The sequence below is a fragment of the Protomyctophum parallelum genome (assembly GCF_964188405.1).
Source record: "Protomyctophum parallelum genome assembly, chromosome: 18".
Lineage (NCBI taxonomy): Eukaryota > Metazoa > Chordata > Actinopteri > Myctophiformes > Myctophidae > Protomyctophum > Protomyctophum parallelum.
In genome coordinates this window covers 28,913,647-28,932,908 of record NC_139716.1, presented here as the reverse complement: position 1 = coordinate 28,932,908, position 19,262 = coordinate 28,913,647, and the positions used below count along the sequence as shown (strand labels likewise).

At 41.8% G+C, this 19,262-nt stretch overlaps 2 protein-coding genes across 2 annotated transcripts in view; both read right to left on the bottom strand.

The window, feature by feature from the left end:
- Positions 1–10,597, bottom strand: part of LOC310876060 (uncharacterized protein) — a 28,063-nt gene extending 17,466 nt beyond the window's left edge. The window contains exons 1-4 of the mRNA XM_083789507.1: positions 10,367–10,597; positions 8,331–8,522; positions 7,793–7,888; positions 937–1,170 (exon numbers count right to left, since the gene is read on the bottom strand). Of these exons, the coding sequence (XP_083645633.1) occupies positions 937–1,170; positions 7,793–7,888; positions 8,331–8,522; positions 10,367–10,582 (738 nt within the window). The 5' untranslated portion in view covers positions 10,583–10,597. The remainder of the gene's footprint in view (positions 1–936; positions 1,171–7,792; positions 7,889–8,330; positions 8,523–10,366) is intronic.
- Positions 10,598–15,336: 4,739 nt separating this feature from the next.
- Positions 15,337–18,925, bottom strand: LOC310876059 (E3 ubiquitin/ISG15 ligase TRIM25-like; the record flags this gene model as incomplete). The annotated part of the gene is made up of 2 exons (XM_083789506.1): positions 18,875–18,925; positions 15,337–15,647 (listed from the first exon to the last, which is right to left on the bottom strand). The coding sequence occupies exons 1-2, from the start codon at positions 18,879–18,881 to the stop codon at positions 15,337–15,339; spliced, it is 318 nt and encodes a 105-aa protein (XP_083645632.1). The 5' UTR covers positions 18,882–18,925.
- Positions 18,926–19,262: the final 337 nt, after the last annotated feature.

Here is a 19,262-nt window from a genome sequence, read left to right as displayed (position 1 = left end):
CGAAACCTAAGGTTTTTTGAGTGAAATCACTAAATATACCTTTAAGCTCAGTTTCCTGTTCTATGATCTTCACAAAGCAGGACTTGTAGTATTATGGTGGTCCGTGCAATATACCAGAGGGCCAGCTCTAATACCAATTAAATATCATCCCGCGGGCCAAAGATAATTCATTCACGGGCCTGATTTGGCCCCCCGGGCCTTGAGTTTGACATACAGTATATGCACTAGACTGACTAGAGACTCTGACGGAAGTACTTGTTGTGCAGAATGTCCCATTTTTAAGTCTTAAAAATGTATAATAACCGTTTTAAAATAGGCGATCTATAAGTTGTAGATCGGCTATTTTCAAATGGTCGAAATGTATGTAGGGCTGAAGTGATTGATGTATGTTTTGTAATAATAATCAAAATCTACAAAAGTAACCTAGTAACTCAAGTTTTCAAACAATTGCAATGGAGTAAACGTACATAATTTGGATCCGAGATGTAGAAGTAATTAAGTATTGGAAATTGGGAATACTCCAGTAAAGTACAAACACCTCACAATTGTACTTACAGTGAGTGCATTACTTATATGCACTAATATTCTAATGTAGTACAGGTAAACACAGCGGAATGTACTCTCTCTCTCTCTCTCTCTCTCTCTCTCTCTGTATGAACATTATTATCCCATTTTGGGGGCGGGAACCCCTTTTGGTGTTTTAAACATTTTGTTATAATTTAGCCATTGAAAAATAGCAGATCTACAAGCTCATAGCGCGCCACCGAGTGGCGCGCTACGAGCTTGTAGGTCTGCTATTTTTGAAAAATCGAAGAACGACTGACATTTTTAGAATCTGATCTCAGGTCAGAATGGGTTAATCAGACCAGTGTGTGTGTGTCCAGTGGAAACCTCGTATGAATCTGATCTCAGGTCAGATCAAAATGGGTCACATACCTGCAGGAAGATGACCTTGTCGTGGCCGTGCGCGAGCTCGTCCAGCTCGCCGCTCCGCCGCCGCAGCGCGCCCAGCTCGTTCTCCAGGCCGCGGGCCACCTCCTGGGCCGCGCGCTCCGCCTCGCGCTGCCGCGTGGCAATCAGCTCCACGAGCTCCGCCTGGCTCTGCTCCACCAGCCGCTGGAGCTCCGCGTACACCTGCCAGCTCTCCTCCAGCTCCCTCTGGCCGCTGGCCTGGAAATGGAAAACAAGCCCAAATTGATTAAATCAGTTAATTACCAGCTGCATTATTATTATCTGTGGGTCTGCTGCTGACGTTATGCCACTTTTTAGCTGCGCTCCGCTGTAGCTGTAGCTCATAGCTATGAGCTTGTAGATCTGCTATTTTTCAATAGCTAAAGCATAACACAATGCTAACACCAAAAGGGGATCCCACCCCAAAATGGGTTAACAGTAAAACCACCACGAGGTAACAAAAACTAAAAGAAAACGACCATTCTAGACCAAAATGCTGAATGTTAGATAGCACGCTTAACCTTGAAAGAAGTTTACAGTATATGCCTCTAGAGTTGCCTACTTAAAATGTCACAACTAACCCTGAGGGAACCCAGGGAATCGAAGCCTAACCTGGAATATACAGTTGTTTCATGACTCTGACCTCTTAAGACATTCCTAGAGGGGGGGTTCTTGTGCTGATAAGAGTCTCACTCTATCTTGCACTGACCATTGGACACTTTATTGTTTGGCTTTGCACCGTTGGCTTTTTTTTCCATTCTCTCTTGTCTTTCTTATGACAAGACGCAGTGATACATTTTTTATGACGTACTGATTGACTTGACTGATTGTTTACAATTGTTTCTCTGTAGTATTCTTTATCATTATTATCACGAGACATTGCCAAAGCATTTCCGGGGGTCCCCAGACAAAGACTTTGAGAACCCCTGCAGTAGAGGGACCCCCACACGGTAACTCTGTCATTTCTCAAGCGTTTCGGATGCTGGGTGGCTCGCCGGAACCGGGCACGTTCCTGTGTGTGTGTGTTATTGCCATTTTAACCAGAACTGTGAGTGATAGGCGAGTACATTGTTGCCCGATATCGTCCAAAAATGTATAGTCCTGCAATAATAATACATAATTACAAATGACTGTATACAGTCTTAGAGCTTGTTTTATAAAGTAGCACAAATATCTTTACCCAACAATTGATATGGTTTACTACACAGCTAAAGACTAGTCCGTCTGTCTGTCTTTCTTTCTTTCTCCCGGGGTGCATACTTAGTTTAGACTATAGTCAATGGTTAGACATGGGTTAAGGTTAGGTTTAGGTGTGCTGCCCCGTGGGAGGTCTAAACAATGACTAGTCTAAAAAAAAACTGACAGTGGTCAGGACGTGATGAGTCTTGACCACACAACGCGCAGCAGCAGCAGTGGATGGAGATCATGAATAGCCTGTGAAGTGTGGTATAGTCAGTTGGCTGTGTTTTCTGCAGGGTGTGTAAGCTCTGTGTAATTGCCGTGTGAAGTGTTTGTGTGACAACTGTGTGTGTGTGTGTGTGTGTGACACCGTCTGCCCGGTATGACCGGCCAAACGGGTTGTGTGGCTTCCCGGCTCCAGTCAGCCGCTGGGAAATGTTTCCCTGGCCATCGTGGCGTGGCGTGAAGTGAAGTGAACCATCCTGCATGTTTTGTAGCATTGTCTGCTGTTCTCACGTTACAGTTCCATGTGTATTAATTTAAAGGGGTGCAGTACTTAGTTTAGACAGTATTTGGTTTAGACTAGTCATTGGTTAGACCAGTCATTAGTCCTATACAAATACAACCTATCTCAAACCCTCACCCTAAACATAACCTCCCACGGGCAGCACACCTAAACCTAACCTTAACCCATGTCTTTAACCAAAATCTATCACCCATTACGCTACTCTGTTCAGTAGCAGAAGTCGACCATCTCTCCAGCTCTTTAATAAACATAAAATACATTTTCAGGCGGTTGTCAAAATGTCAGGCAATCAGGAGAGAGTACCAATTCATCAGCTTATTAGTTTTATAGGGTTCCAGTTCCAATTTTGTCTTGTGTCATCACTTCCAATTTCACTTGTTTTATTCGTATCCTCCATCTTGGAATGGGATAAAATCGGTATCCTTCTGACCTGAAAAGGCGTTTTATAATGAGACAGGGAGAGACTCCCGTTACTGAACAAACACTCTATAGTGTTTTCAACCAGTGGTCCGGGGACCACCAGTGGTCCCTGAGGGAGTTCCAGGTGGTCTCCAGCTAAATGACGGAGAGTTGGTAACCAAATAGACCCTTATTAGATCTCAACTTGTGAGAGCGTAAAATGAAACCAAATGAACCCTTACACAGGTCCATTTGGTTTCATTATACACTCTCAAGAATTTAATTATTGTTCATCTGCATTACTAAATTTATAAGAAGTCTACACAATAGATTATTCAACATTATTTCAACATTTGCCTGTTCTCTCTCCTATGGTACCACATCAATACAGCAATGGAATTGTGGACTACATTTTATTCAACGATAACAAAATTATTTCGTTTTGGGTCTGAGAGGCTAAAACGTCATCAAATGGTGGTCCGCGCCATATATGGGGACTAGGTTGGTGGAGGGTGTGTAGAGCCCAGGATCACATTAGACGATTGACACAGGGGTGAAAAATGGGTTACAAAATTGTGGGATAAAAAATATATTAAAAAAAAATCCGTCCGCGGCTCAAATGCCGAATAAATAATGGACCTCGATATGAAATGGGTTCAAAACACTGCTCTATGGCAATGAGTACCATCAGAATAAAGAGCTTGTTTACACTGCATTTTAAGCAAAAGCTCAACACTGCGTTGTTGTGACACATTGTGAACGTGTAGATTAGCCCTTTTTGGTGAAGATATGTAGTGTAGTGCAAATACAGGCCCAGGCCTAGTATAAAGCCCCCGGGAATCCTGTCAACTGCAGGTTTGAGTTATCGCGTATAGAATATCTGTTATGGTATCGTGTAATGTGAAACTATTTGTGTACCGTATATTATCAGCCCCCTCTCTCTACCTCTCATTCAATCTGCTGCGCGCACACGCACACACACACACACACACACACACACAAACACACACACAGTAACAGCATCCTCATTGTAATTTTACCCACAGATCCATCCAGCTAGAACCACAATGACTCACGGTTCTATTTACAGCCGGCCATGGAATGCATCAGTAAAAATGAACATTGAGTCTGTGAAACGAGACACCTGGAACAATTTGTCGAGGTGAGGGTTATGCAAAGTAAGGGATAAAGCACCGGGAGTGAGTCAATTATGAGAAAACAAGCGGGAGGGGAGGGGTGGGGTGGGGTGCCACGTTTAGCCACTGAAGTGTCTCGCTCACAGTTGAATCCCCGTAGAAACATGGCTCCAGATCTCTGGTCAGCCTGTGATCGATGGTCATATGACCATCATCCATCTACCATGACTAAGGATGTTAACAGTGAAAACACCTTGAGGGCCCGGGCCTATTTAATCCATTAATAAAATGTGCCCATCGTCAGCAAGCGCCTCTAGGCTGTAGAGCGATGCGATCAGTTTTCATCTCACTAATTTGACGGAGATTATAAATCTCCGTCTCGGGCACATGACCTTGACAGTGATTTACGTCATGGGCCCTGATGGCGTTTAGTTTCTGAAAAACTTCAAATATTTATATAGCAGCATAAAAAAAATACATTTTTGAATACTGTACATACTGTACAGAACCCAAAAATGGGTTCCCGGCCTGAGGGGGTAAAACACCAAAAGGGGTTCCCGCCCAGAATGGGTTAATAGTTTATTGATTAATCGGCGTTAAGAAATTCTTCAATTAAACTCAACGGTTAACAATTAATTGAAAATTCTGCGGTTCTATCATCGGGCGGTTTTCTGTGAATGCACAGTAGCCTCTCTGCGAGTGTACAAATGCGGTGGACTTTTACTATATATTCGTTTCGGATCTCAGGTGAACAAATATTTGAAGGGAATTCCAGAATGGCTGTCGGCTTTAAGAAAAGGACAAAGCGTGGAGTGGAGTGGAGGGAATGGAAGGCATTGAATTGAGTGTGGTCACACCAGTTAGACGGCCTGGGCTTTGGTTTACAGTGCACGCACGCACACACGCGCACACACACACTGCAGTGAACGCCATGGGGATATGTACTATCTGCTGCACACCTGTTTCTGACTGCTGCTGCCACAAAGCAGCAGAATAAGCCTATATTCTACGCACATAGCACCTACAATCACCCAAGGAGTAGAAAGTGTACGAAAGAAAGAGACATGGTACCATGCAGGACTGGATCTCGGTCGTATGGCCCTCTAGGGCGAATGAATGCAATTTACAATTTAGCACAGCAGTAGCCAGTAGGCAACCTTAGCCCATTGATTTAGGCCCGACGTCGAAATAAAAGAAATGTTCCCTCTGAAAGAATATCTATTCAAAGATTTTTTCCGCATTTTTACGATAAAAAAAAAACCAGACCTACAAGTTCACAGCACTGGAAAAAAAAGTTGTCAAATAAATGTCCCTCCCATTTGTATGTAAATTACATCCTGCACATAATGCTACATTCATTAAAACTCTGAACTGACTGGAGAGGGAGTCTGCAGATAGGTGGGTTATTGCTCCGAGTCTAATGATCATTATAACAATGTGACAGAAAATATTTAAAACGAAGGAAATTTGTGGAGAATCAAAATATGTTGGAATTGATGTGGCTACCTACCTACTATTGATGTGGCTACCTACCCTGAAGAAGGAAGTTGTACTGCCCAAACGTTTGTTTTTACTCTGCATCCTAATAAATAATCGGCACTTTGGCTATCAGTGTGTGCAGCCACTCTTTTGTCTTTTTAAGACTTAACTCTTTAGATGTTTCTGCCGTGAGCTGGCACCACTACTAAGACTGGTGTGCGTTTAGCATCCTCCTGCACGAAATTGATGTGGCGTCTTTAAAATTAATGTTGATATGGCACACTGATTATCTAGAATATAAAAAACATGGCACTTCACAATAGTGATATAATGTCAGGTGCAGTGCATGCCACACACACACACACACACACGAGAGTGGGAATGAAATACAACGTTATGTAATGTACAGTAGTTGGACAGAAAACATAATTGTCACTCTACTGTAGGCCTTACTGTATGTGTCGCGGTACCAGCAACATGGATGAGCACAGACAATATTCCCTATTGGTCCTTGAACATGTATCCCTATAGCAATATAGGGATAATTTATACTGAGGCGAGGTGAGGCGAAGGACACAGCCGCACAACAAAGTGTGAATTAGCTAGTGACTGCCATGTCAGAACAAGCTACAGCGATGGATGGCAGAAGAAGCAGAGTGTGAATTGGACGGTCACCACTCACCAGTTCGCCACTTTCGGCTCGCGTGTCAAAGTGTCCGTGAGAAAAACACATATAACAACTTAATTGACTGAACTTCAGTCCCCCAGGGGTCTGTACCACGCAGCCCCCCTCCTTGTTATCCCTCAAATATCTTAGGCCGGAAATAGATTTTTGCCAACACCATTATAGCTATTATTCACAAGCATATCATTCTCAGCCGGATAAGGGTGGACACCACACAGTGAAGTGACTTCATGGATAAGGAAGTAGAGCAAAAAAAGTAGTGGAAAGCTGACACCAACAATTACCTCTGAGTCTGTTTACTCAAAGCATGTGGCCTTTAACACACTCACTTATAATAACATACCTGGTTGCAGACGACATAATATACTCACCTTACCGAAGTGACCTAACATACCTTGCAGACAACATAAACACAGTCAGAATGTGTTTGATGTGTACATACAACACAGCTGACTTGAATGTTCTGACTACTGCGTTGGGTAGAGCTTTATTTTAAAAGTACCATAATTACCCAACGAGTATACACTTAAGAAATGGATAGTAAGTACTACAGCATTTCCTAGCAAGTACTGTATGTGGAAACCAACCTCAGAAATATAGTTCTTACATTGATTAAAAATGTGTATTCAAATGTTATACCTTATTTCATTTGAAAAACAAACAAAACAAAAAGGATGATGTCAGCCAGGTTCACAACTGTCCACATGCCCTCCTCCGAGACTCATGAGGTGTTATTCACCACCTCAGGTTGTTTTCGACTTTGCTTTGATATATCTATGAGTCAGGCGCTTCCTATAGCATCATAGTCTACTGGTGCAAACAGCTGATCAATGCAACAAGGCAGGGTTTCGCACGTCGTCCTCTAGCAAAGATAACAACGGACAATCGAAAACCGGGCCAATGCTTTGTTTAAAAGAACTCTTTCCCCTTACTGAGCACATCCACGATGTGAGCCAATCGTGGTCATGTGTGATTAGTGAAAAGGAGCACTCCCCACGAGCGCCGATTCCTAAATAATAATAAATAATGAACACAACATATTGTTCACAGATGAGGCCTTCATTTGATTTTATATGAAATATCCAAGAATATTGAGATTTTATTTGGTTATTATTTCAAGATCCTAAAATAACTAAATAACTAACAAGCTTGTAGGTCTGCTATTTTTGAAAAATCGTACAAAATGTGGCGCAAATCTTTGAATATTATATATTCTTTCAAAGTGAATGTTTTTAACTCGGGTCTAAATGGGTTGAGGAAAAAAAAAAATAAATGCTGTACTTCTTCCACCACTGGTGTTGACTGAACACTTGAATCAGCGTTTCCATGTGAAACGCCGTGTGAGAGCGCTCGGTCAACCTTGATCAGAGATCAAGAAGGGCAGTGCAGCTCTAGCCCACGTCTGTCCAGGCAGCTCCCCATGGGTTGTTCACTCACCTTGATGACCTTGATGGACTGTTTAATCTCCTCCAGTTTCTTGGCTCTCTCCTTGATCAAAAGCTTCAGCTCTGACCTCCTCTTTCCCAAGTTGCTCTGCAGGGAAAGAAAATCAATTAGGAAGTGATGATAGTATGACACTATGACACTATAATTGTGTCATACTTGCATATCGGCCTTTCCTACAAATTATGTATTGTTGTACTAGCAAACTGATGATTATGGTGACTTTATGCACTTTAGATTACAACTTAATATTGTGAAACTTCACTCAAGCAGGCAAAATAATAAAAGTAAACATTGAGTGTATTTTGTATAAATGGCAAAAAAACTAAAAAGACACCTTTGTCTTCTATTTAGAAATACACAGGAAGACATGAGGTATTTTTTGCAACACATTTAAAAATAAAGAACATAAATGACCAGCGCATGTCCAACACCACATTGCCCAAATTTAACTGTGAACAACTGTTAACCATAGCATCTTTGAAGGCCTGTATCAACGTCAACCGAAACAACTCAGCGTCATTCTTCTCACCATCTTCTTCTTCCACTCGCGGTCGATGGCGACGATGTCGTGGGTCTTGTGCGCGGCCTCGGCACACTGAATGCAGATGCAGGCGTGGTCCGTGCGACAGTACACCTCTAGGAGGCGCTCATGCTTCCTGCAGATCTTCTCCTCCAGGTGGAAGGTGGGCGCGATCAGGCGATGGGAGGCCAGAGACTTCACCTGCAGCAGGAGGAGGACAGAGAATGTGGGAGATCGGAGATGTTTGGAAAAAAGTATCGACCGTTTCATGTCGTTGCTGTCTGGAAGAAACCACCTAACTCCGTTTTTTCTTTTTGTTTTCATGAATCAATGCTATTGAACACCCTTTACGTCTGTGTGTTAGTTAAAACATATTGAACCAATGGCAAGTATTAAAAAGTGCTTTGGCGAAAACCTCCTAACTGCCAAACCAGCAACTGTAACTCCACCCGTTTAGCCATATTTTTTATTTTTCATAAATCAGTGCTATTGAACACTATTTACGTCTCTGTGTTGGTTAACAAAAATATTGATCCAATATTATAAAGCGCTTCGACAAAAACCTCCTAAGTCCACTTGAGCTGGATTTTGGATTCTCCCCGACAGCAGAGATTAGACATCGACTGGGATTTTGGATATCGTATCAGACATTTGTGACATGGCATAAGTCCTGTTTTTTCGTTTTCAACCACATGGGCCGTGGTGTCCCCATTCTGGGCGTGTCATACTAGGCGAGTATCTTGAGAAAAATAGCAGACCTACAAGCTCACAAGGCAACCGTAACACAACTCGTTATGAGCTTGTAGATCGGCTATTTTCAGCAAAGAGATTTGGTATAGAGGAAAGGAAAGAGGATGGGGGGGGACCAAGTACCCCTGGGTGACCCCTGTCACAGAAGTATACAGTATATACAGATGATTTATGAAAGAATCAATTGTGCAAATTGTGCCACAATGTTGATATCAAGCTCGGTCAAAGATATCATTATGTGATTTTTCTCAATATCATAAACAGAGCTGGCACATCCATCAGAAGTCACAGGCAGCCGTGACAGCCACAGTGTGCAGACTTTTACTTTTGTTTTGCCTGTAGGGATGTTAATAGTTAATCGTTAAATAATCGGCGTTTAAGAAATTAACGGGCAATTAAACGTAACAGTTAATGAATGGAAAATTCTGCGGTTCTATCATTGGGCAGGTTTTCTGTGAATGTAATGCTCTCTGCGCGCACGTGGCAGAGGAACGCACATGTGGGCCGGTTAAAACAAGTTCCCTCCACCTTTGTAGCCACAGAAACGTCTCTGCTTTCTCATGTGATGTGACAGACAAGACGGTCCACTTTTCATTTCATTTTATTGAAATATTATTATTACAAAGATGCCGTTGCCTGGCCCTGTATCTCAAATGGTCAAACAAATATTTGATTAACCCATTCAGGCCTAAGGCCGATTCTAAAAACGCCTCTAAATCCTGACCTAAGGTTTCTGAAAAACTTCAAATATTGATATAGCAGAATATTTTTTTTTACATTTTTGAATACTGTACATACTGTACAGAACCCAAATATGGGTTCCCGGCCTGAGGGGGTAAGGTACAAATAGGGAACCCCGCCCAGAATGGGTTTAGGAATAGAACATGCCTTTTGTATTCTTTCTGTATTGTATATAAGCAAAATGTAGATTTTTTTATGTTATACATCAAGGGAAATTAAGATTCTGAGATTTCTTTTTTTAAACGCTGCTTATCAACTAAACCGGTTAACTGATCGATAAGGTTATCAATTATCAAAGAATTAACCCATTTTGCGCGGGAACCCATTTTGGTGTTAGCATTACGTTATGCTTCAGCTATTGAAAAATAGCAGATCTACAAGCTCATAGCGCGCCACCGAGTGGCGCGCTACGAGCTTGTAGGTCTGCTATTTTTTGAAGAATCGAAGAACGACTGACATTTTTATAGAATCTGATCTCAGGTCAGAATGGGTTCATCAGACCAGTGTGTTGTCCAGTGGAAACCTGGGTTAAGTGATAATTCCAATCTCTATACCTTCTTATGATGTCGGAGGTGGGCCTCGCAGAAGGACCCGGGGCAGTTCAGGCACGACTTCAGCGCCTTCATCTTCCTGCCGATGCACGAGTCGCACGGCACCTCGCCCGGCCGGGCGAAGTCCCCCCCTGCGTCCGGGCTGTCGCCTGTGTGGGGGCTGCAGGAATTTAGATTGAGCGTGGACCCCCGCGTGGGGCCCCCTGCTGCCGCGGCCATCCCTCCACCTCCTCCACCACCACCACCACCACCTAGGGACGTGGGGAGCATACGTTGGTTAGACACGTTAGTCCGACAACACCGCTCCCGACATGTGCGACCCGTTACAACTAACCCGCTGGCCGCGTTAACACAAAAAATGCTGGAAACGTATCCATACGCTTTATTAATATCGAACGCCGTACGCGCGAAGCGTATGTATACGTTTTATACGTTTTTTTATTGCTTACTGTACATCAACGTCCTATGCTCCAGGACACCGAGGAAAATAACAGCGATCGTCTCCAGGAAGCTCCAATATGTGATCCGGGAGTAAAAAGCCCCTCCCTCCTGAAAAGAGGTCTGTCTGTGGCGAAGACGCTCCCTCCTCCAATGCCTCCATTACACGTATGGGTCTGCACGGCAACGGCATAGACCAACGCAGATGTCAGGGCATCTAAAATGGAGTTACCCATCTAGTAGTAGTCTAGTGTCTGTGAATACACTCGATTCCCCCTCCCCTCCTGTTTCTACATGGTTTCTCCCGAGGAATCTTTGTGGGGGGAGTCTGAGTCTCTTCTGCCCGGATCGCATTGCAGTTTGAGTTCCCTGGCCCCAGGCCACACTGCGCCTTGTAATCTCATTCTCGGAAAAAGATATAACGCAGTCGTGTCGATTTGCCCTCTGCCAGTATATAAACCAAGAATAATCTTCAACGATCGCCATTTCATAACGTTTTCAACACGCACACGGCACACGCCATGATCAACTAACTGCCTGGCTACGTCTTCAGTCTTCACCAGCCATCGCTATCCGTTGTGTGGATCGCCATCGCGTCTTCACTTTGTTTGTTTGGGCAAGAAGCACGATCAGCGATGGAAAAGAGCTTTATATCCACGGCAGATAAGTAATGACGTATTATCGAAGGACCGCCATGATCAACTTACTGCCTACGTCTTCGTCAGCCAATGCAGCCATCATCGCTATCCGTTGTGTGATTGTGGATGTAGGCTATATCCACGGTATCGAGAGAGACGCCCGGCTGTGATATAGGTCTTATCACTGCAATTATAATGAATAAAAAGGCTACAATCACACAACGGATAGCGATGGCTGCATTGGCTGGTGACAACGTAGCCTCGGTCCCAGGCAGTTAGTTGATCATGGCGGTCCCTCGATAATACGTCATTACTTATCTGCCGTGGATAAAACTCTTTTCCATCGCTGATCTCTGCTTCTTTGCCCAAACAAAGTGAAGATAGCGTTGTCCAACAAAGCAGCCAGTTATTTGATCATCTCTCTCTCCTGTGCTTCTTTCCTCAAACATGTCCAGACATGTCAACCTCAACCACTAAACTCACCGATCCAGTAACGCATCTCACCGTTATACTATCGTTCTGAAGGCAGATATAAAAATAAACATAAATAAATTATTGTCATATACATACTACACACTGAATGAAAGCCCTAATTGTCTACTTTTAGGAGGAAAACAAATACATAATATTGATCCCATGTACAGTTTGTCAGTAGGATATTGAATGCAGTTGTTCAGGTCCAACTATTATTCACAAAATAAGGCCTATAGCGACATGTACATATTATATACCGTATGAAACAGAAGACCCTCTGCTTTCATAAGAAAAAAACTAATACTGTAATAATAATAAAAATCACACCCCTGTGAAGTGAGCATTTCCTCATGAAGTTATCATAGCGAGTTATAAAGGTTTAAAGTCACAGAGATTGACAGGCAGATATAAACATAAATAAATTATTATCATATACATACTACACACTGAATGAAAGCCCTGAATGTCTACTTTTAGGAGGAAAACAACAGCAGTGCAATGTTGCGCAACATTGCACTGCTCACTTCACAGGGGTGTGATTTTCATTATTATTACAGTAGAAGTATTTTTCTTATGAAAGCAGAGAGTCTTCTGTTTCATACGGTATATAGTATGTACATTTCGCTATAGGCCTTATTTTGTGAATAATAGTTCTTCTGGTCCATGCATTTTCTGAAATCCTCTCTGGTGGGCGCAAGCTGCATTCAATAGCCAATTACTGACAAACTATACATGGGACCATGTGTATTTGTTTTCCTCCTAAAAGTAGACATTCAGGGCTTTCATTCAGTGTGTAGTATGTATATGATATTATTTGTGTTCATTTTTATATCTGTCTGTCAATGTCTGTCAACTTCAACCTTCCATATCTCTGCTGTTTTTTCAAGCGAGCAGCGTGCCTTCAAAAGCAGGTTTTAGAAAAAGGTCAATATCTCCAGAATGGAAGATGGTAGAATCATAATTTTTTTTTTAAATTGAAGTGGACATGTTTGGCCTACTTTTTATTTATGCGATGTGATTCTCGCTATAAGAGGCCCCTCGCTGTGGGCCCCTAAAAAGTTCAAAAGTCCAATGTTAATCGCTTAGCACCAGCAAGCCTGAGCAAATAGAAAACTCTAGCATACAATGTGTTAAAACTCACCCTTGGCTCCCGACATTGCGTGCCAGGTTCAAACTAACCCGTACGCCTGAGGTTTGTCCACCAGTTACTTTCCTCCAATCAGTTAAAGCCATTTGAACAACTCAGAAACGAGTTTATTCTGCCTAGAACTGATTTTTGAGTGGTGCAACCACTCCAAGGAACAGCAATGTCCGTGACTATGTGACTATGTCCGTGTTAACCTATGTGACTATGAGCACCAGTATGACTATGAGTACCAGTAGGGCTGCTGTTGTGCAAGAAACAGAGAGAGAGAGAGAGAGAGAGTGCTGCACTGTTGCCTGCTAATGAGAGAGGGGGGACGAGGGGAGTTGCACCACTCAGTTCACACAAGTGTGATTTGTATAGATACCTCCAACTGAGACATTATTTACAAAGACATGACGACTGGGACAAAATTCAAAACCCTTCGAGTTCAGAATATCTTTTGATGGACATTCAAAAGCATGGTTCATTTACCAAAGTCATTTCTATCTCATATCAAACTCTTCTAGAAATGGTTCCCTGCAATGACTCTCTTTATATAAAAGCCAAGTGGGAGCAGAATGGCTAGACGCCTGCACTGAAGTGCATAAAGTAACCAACTCTAATTCTTGGAGAGAACATCAATGAAAAATTGTAAGCAGATCTTTTTAAGGTTCCCGTTATTGACTGGTAGAGCAGGCACTACTCCTACAACTAAGTGGGAATGTGGGGAACAGATCGGTAACCATACGCATATCTTTGGACGTGTCCTGAGTTACAGCAATTCTGGAATACTGTTTTTAATGACATTTGACACTCAGATATCACAAGATTTCAAGACAGCTATTCTAGGAGTAGTACAGACTGGTTTATAAGGTAGGGAAATAAAGTGTACCTCCTCCAGATATTGTTAAGAGCGGCCAAGAACACTATCACAATTGGCTAGGAAAACATCCTCCAACCCACGAACAATGGTTGAATAAAGTAAAAGAAATTAGAGATATGGAAGAAATTACTTATTTGGTGAGGCTGCAAAATGTGCTATTTATTAAGAAATGGATGGATGATTGATGGATCGGGCGATCCATCAATCAAAGAGAATGATAAATAGTAGATGCGAGTTACAGAACGTACTTCTTACCTTCCCCTCTTTCCTTTTATTTTCCCTTTCATGTCCTTTGACTGAATTACTCGCTCAGATGTTGTCCTTCATGTTTACATTTCTTCACTTTATTATTATTTATTTTTCTCTCTTTTTTTATAATATTGATTTTATTTGGAAAAAGCAGTACAGTATAGTCACCCCTCTTCCCTCCCTCCCCCCTCATCCCCCCTCCAAGTGACTCCATCTCCAATGTCTATAATCCTTGCTTTCTTCAGATGGACTACATATGGCTATTATTTATTTTTCTATGATTATTAATATATATTCTTTAATGTGTTACTTTTAATGTCTTTGAGGAGACAATGTGCATTTTGAATTGAGAACCTGATGATGCTATGTTGTGCATGTGTATAAAATGTATTTTGACGTTTAATGACAATAAAAAACAATAAGTTGCAACAAAAAATAAACTAACCCGTGCCTCCCGACATGCGTGGCAGGTTAAAACTAAGCCGTGGCTCCCTGTGAGATTAGGTTTAGGGTTGGGTTTTGGGGTAGGGTGTTGGACTCAGGACTGTAGGACCGTTAGTACGTAGAACAAAACACATGCACCTCTAGGGATCATGACATGATTACAGATTTAGGTTGGCCATAAATTGTCACACAAATAATTGCGATTAATTAATTAATTGTGTTTTTTTGGCATTGAACGTTGGAACTTTGAGATTAATCCAAATTTAATTTCAAATTGCCTCCAAGGCTTCCTAATGAAAAATTGCACAGGGCAGATATGACAAGTAACTTAAATATACAAAGAAATTACTGACATACTTAATAATTTTATGTTAAACATTGTTACAAAATAGCGTAAATACCTGATCTACAAACTTACAACGTGTCTGCTTTTTTATTTTGACGATTATGACGATTATGCAAAAATGTTATTGCGATTATCTCAAATAATTGCGATTAGACGATTATGTAATAACCCATTTTGGGCGGGAACCCCTTTTGGTGTGAGCATTATGTTATGCTTTAGCTATTGAAAAATAGCAGATCTACAAGCTCATAGCGCGCCACTCGGTGGCGCGCTATGAGCGTGTAGATCTGCTATTTTTGAAAGAATCGAAGAACGACTGACATAGAAACATAGCTTTTTCAGAAAACTTGTCAGGATGAATACAAGACATTTTTTTTATCTGATCTCTGATTGAGACAAGGTCTTACCTCCTCCTTCGGTCGCCATCATCAGGCCCTGGAACTGCTCCGAGATCTCGGCCAGCACGCGGTTGATGCTGAGCTCGGGCCTCTTGGCGTAGGTCTTCTTGCACATGGGGCAGACAAACTTCTTGCTGTGGTTCCAGTAGCCCTGCAGGCAGGCCTTGCAGAAGCTGTGGCCGCACGGCGTGGACACGGGCTCCACGAACACCTCCAGGCAGATGGAGCACTGGAACTGCTCCTCCGAGAGGCCTCCTCCTCCTCGGGGACTCGGCGAGCCTGGGACACCTGGGGGTGGGCAGGAGACAGGTGTGTTGTTATTCTGGAGCAGGGGTTTATAGGCAACTTTGATGGTGGCGAGGACCACTATACGGTATTTCCAAACTTATTCCAGGGGGCCACGTTGGATATATACTGTCTGGCAGGAAACCTCTTATCTCTGCATTTAATTTTAATTTTCGTAAATTAATGCCCAACTTTGTCATTCTATGTCACACAAAAGTAGCAAAAATAGCTGATCTAAAAGCTCAAAACGTGTCGCAGTGCGACACGTTTTGAGCTTGTAGATCTGCTATTTTTTTTTATTGGAATCCTAAATAATCATTTGCTGTTTTTGAATCGGAATCCTGAAAATTTAAATATCTGCTAAAACCAAAATATTATTTTGATATCGATTCGATACCGATATTGCATTTCAAGGCCAATATCGGACAATACCGATATGTGTGATGTTAATTGCCCATCCCTAAAATGTAGTTACTGGCTGCACTTTGGATTTGCAGGTCGGTATATTCTCTTATATCGAATTGTAAATCAATCAACGCGTGCTGTTTACATTGTAAATGAGACGTAGCCTATACTCCGTCACAGCCAGGCCAGGAGGGAGTGGCGGATCAGGTGCCTTTCAGTAGAAGATCCTGTACGGCTGCATTCTTTAAATACTTTCTCCACCTCCAGTGGAAAGTAAAGCTCTTTCAAAGCCACTTCCTGATGGGTGTGATTGAGCATATTGTGTTTTCAGTTGTGTTTAGTAGTGTGTATGTTTAATCCTCCTTTATCCAATGAAGGTTTGAACCATTAGTCACATACCATTTGATGAGATTTTGCCTCTCAGACCCAGGACTTTGTCGTTGCATGGGTAGTTGGGTATGATTTTGTCCACAATTCCATGCTGATAATAGTACCATAGGAGAAATATTTCTGTCACCTATAATAGCATCCCTATTCTGTGCTTTTGATCTAGAATGTTTGGCAAAGAGACGATTGGTGAACCATAGGGGACACATGCACGCCTGCCAACTCAGTACTGGGTTCATTACATTGTTTAATCACAACATCGAATACTACCCACACTCTGAATTCTGAGATATAATGGTCAGAATTATGAGAAAGAAACTCGCTATTCATGTTGTGGAAATGGGCTTACATTAATTATTCCTTTTAATTAATGTTTACAATAATCACATTGTTCCTCACAATGGCTTATACTGTAGCTCATGGATTTACACTAAATCCTCTGAAAATGACTTAACACTCTTTTTACTGTGTTTCACACACAGCTTATGACATGAAGACAGAAACTGTTCTGATTGTCTCATAGATGTGTACAAATATGAGGTACAATTTAATACTTTTACTTCTACTCTGACGACACATTGTGAGTTTGTAGATCTGCTATTTTCAAAAGATTCCTATACACAATTAACTTGTGAAATGGGCTATTCTGCATATTAAGTATTTACTTTTGGTACTAGTATATTTAATTCATATACTATATTTCGATGGCAATACTTTTGTACTTTTAGTCAAGTAGACTACATTTTAAATAACTGACTATTTCTAGATTGAGGTAAACAACGAAGTGATTATTTTCTAGTATTAAATAGCACTATTCCGGGAAACCAATTTGATGAATAGAGGGTATGGACATGCATAAAGTGAGTGGCAAATATGGCAAAGTGAGTTTAACTTCATTTAGCATCGGATAGGACTTTTTTGGATGTTCTGTATGCGTTGTCAAGGCCAGAAAGTAAGTTGTTTGCCACTCAGTAGGCGTTCCCGCATAACTTCTGCGTAATGCGTATGATGATGATGTCACGCGCATACCCTCTATAACAGTGGTTTTCAACCAGTGGTCCGGGGACGATCAGAGGTCCTTGAGGGGGTTCCAGGTGGTCCCCAGCTAAATGATGCAGACTTGGTAACCATTATAGATCTTTAACTCTTGGACCCTTACCAGTTTTGGTTTCATTTTCGCTCTCAAGAGTTAAATTATTGTTAAACATTACTAAATTAACAAACTAAAGTCTAAACAAATAGAGAATGTAGAAGAATTGTTATTTTGATCAACGTTTGTCTGTCATCTCTCCTAATGGTACCACATCAATACAGCATGGAAGTGTGGAATTTTATGTGCCAACAACATGTTCTTTAATAGCTTTGGGTGTGAGAGGCTAAATCTCACCAAATGGTGGTCCGTGGCTCAAATGCCGAATACAAAATGGACCTTGATATGAAAATGATTGCTCTGAGGCCAGAGAACACATACAGGATGCAGGGTAAACAAGTTATAAAACAAATAAACTGGAACTTTGTTGGGTTCTCCCCCCTGATGGATGAAATCTGTAAACCACCTGAAAATGTACTTTTCTCTTTACTAAAGAGCTGAAGGGAATAGAGAAGGAGAGAGACTCCCGATACTGAACAAAAACTATAGCAATGATTAGAATAACCTTTTTACAATTTATAGGCATTTAGAAGACGCTCTTAATCCAGAGCGATTTACAGTAAGCAAGAACGACACACGTTTACATAAAATTGAGCCTTTGCATGTGCCTGCAAGGTCATCGAGGCTATAGGGCAAGTGCTACAATAAACCAATGTATATTACTTAATACATTACATATTTTAAGTGTTTAAACCATGGGTCTTTAACATGGTGCATAGGACCCCATGTGGGACCCCCACACCCCACATTGACAACCACTGTTTAGGTTTTATGCTCCAAACATCTGGAACAAACTCCCAGAAAACAGCATGTCTGCTGCCCCTCTTGTTTCTTTTAAAAAGACAACTAAAGACCCCATGCTGTTTTCTGCTGCCTTTGATTGAGTTATTTGTCTTACTTTTCCTTTCACTACTGCAGTGTATTAATTTGTACTCATTTCGTTTTTTGCATCCTAATGCCATTGTATAATTATGTTTCCTTAAATGTGTAAAGCACATTAAAGTGCCAAATTGCTGTTGAAATTAGTGCTGTACAGATAAAACTGCCTTGCCTTGCCACTGAACTAGAAAAGATTTGACTTTAGGTACAGTAGCTGGTATAGCTATGCACATGTTGCTTGACATGTTTACACAGCTCAAATGTAGCATGTTGCTTTGTCTTACCTATTGTGTGAATTGTGATTCAGTGAATATGCTACAAGGATTATGCCCTGACTACATTCCCAAGAAAGCAAGTTATATAGTTTAATCTCAAAAATAGCAACAAACAACAATGAAACAGAACTTACTTTGCATGGTTTCCACTGGCTGCGCAGTAGGCTACTATCCTTCACTGAGAGAGAACGATTCTGTCAATAATCAACAGGCAGGTGAGTTTACCCAGAAACTCCCATGCCCCTCCCACTCTTACTGTGACACACCCAATCTCTCTACACACACACGCACGCACGCACGCACACGCACGCACGCAAACACACACACACACACACACACACACACACACACACACACACACACACACACACACACACGAGTCAAACACACACAATAAGCCTTTTTGTGGCTTTTAGCGAGGCATGGACTGAGCATTCACTTGCCCACTTCACCAGAAACCAGATCTTAACAGCACTATAATTGTAAGCTCAGTCCAACATGAAGTGTGGGCATGCAACCATG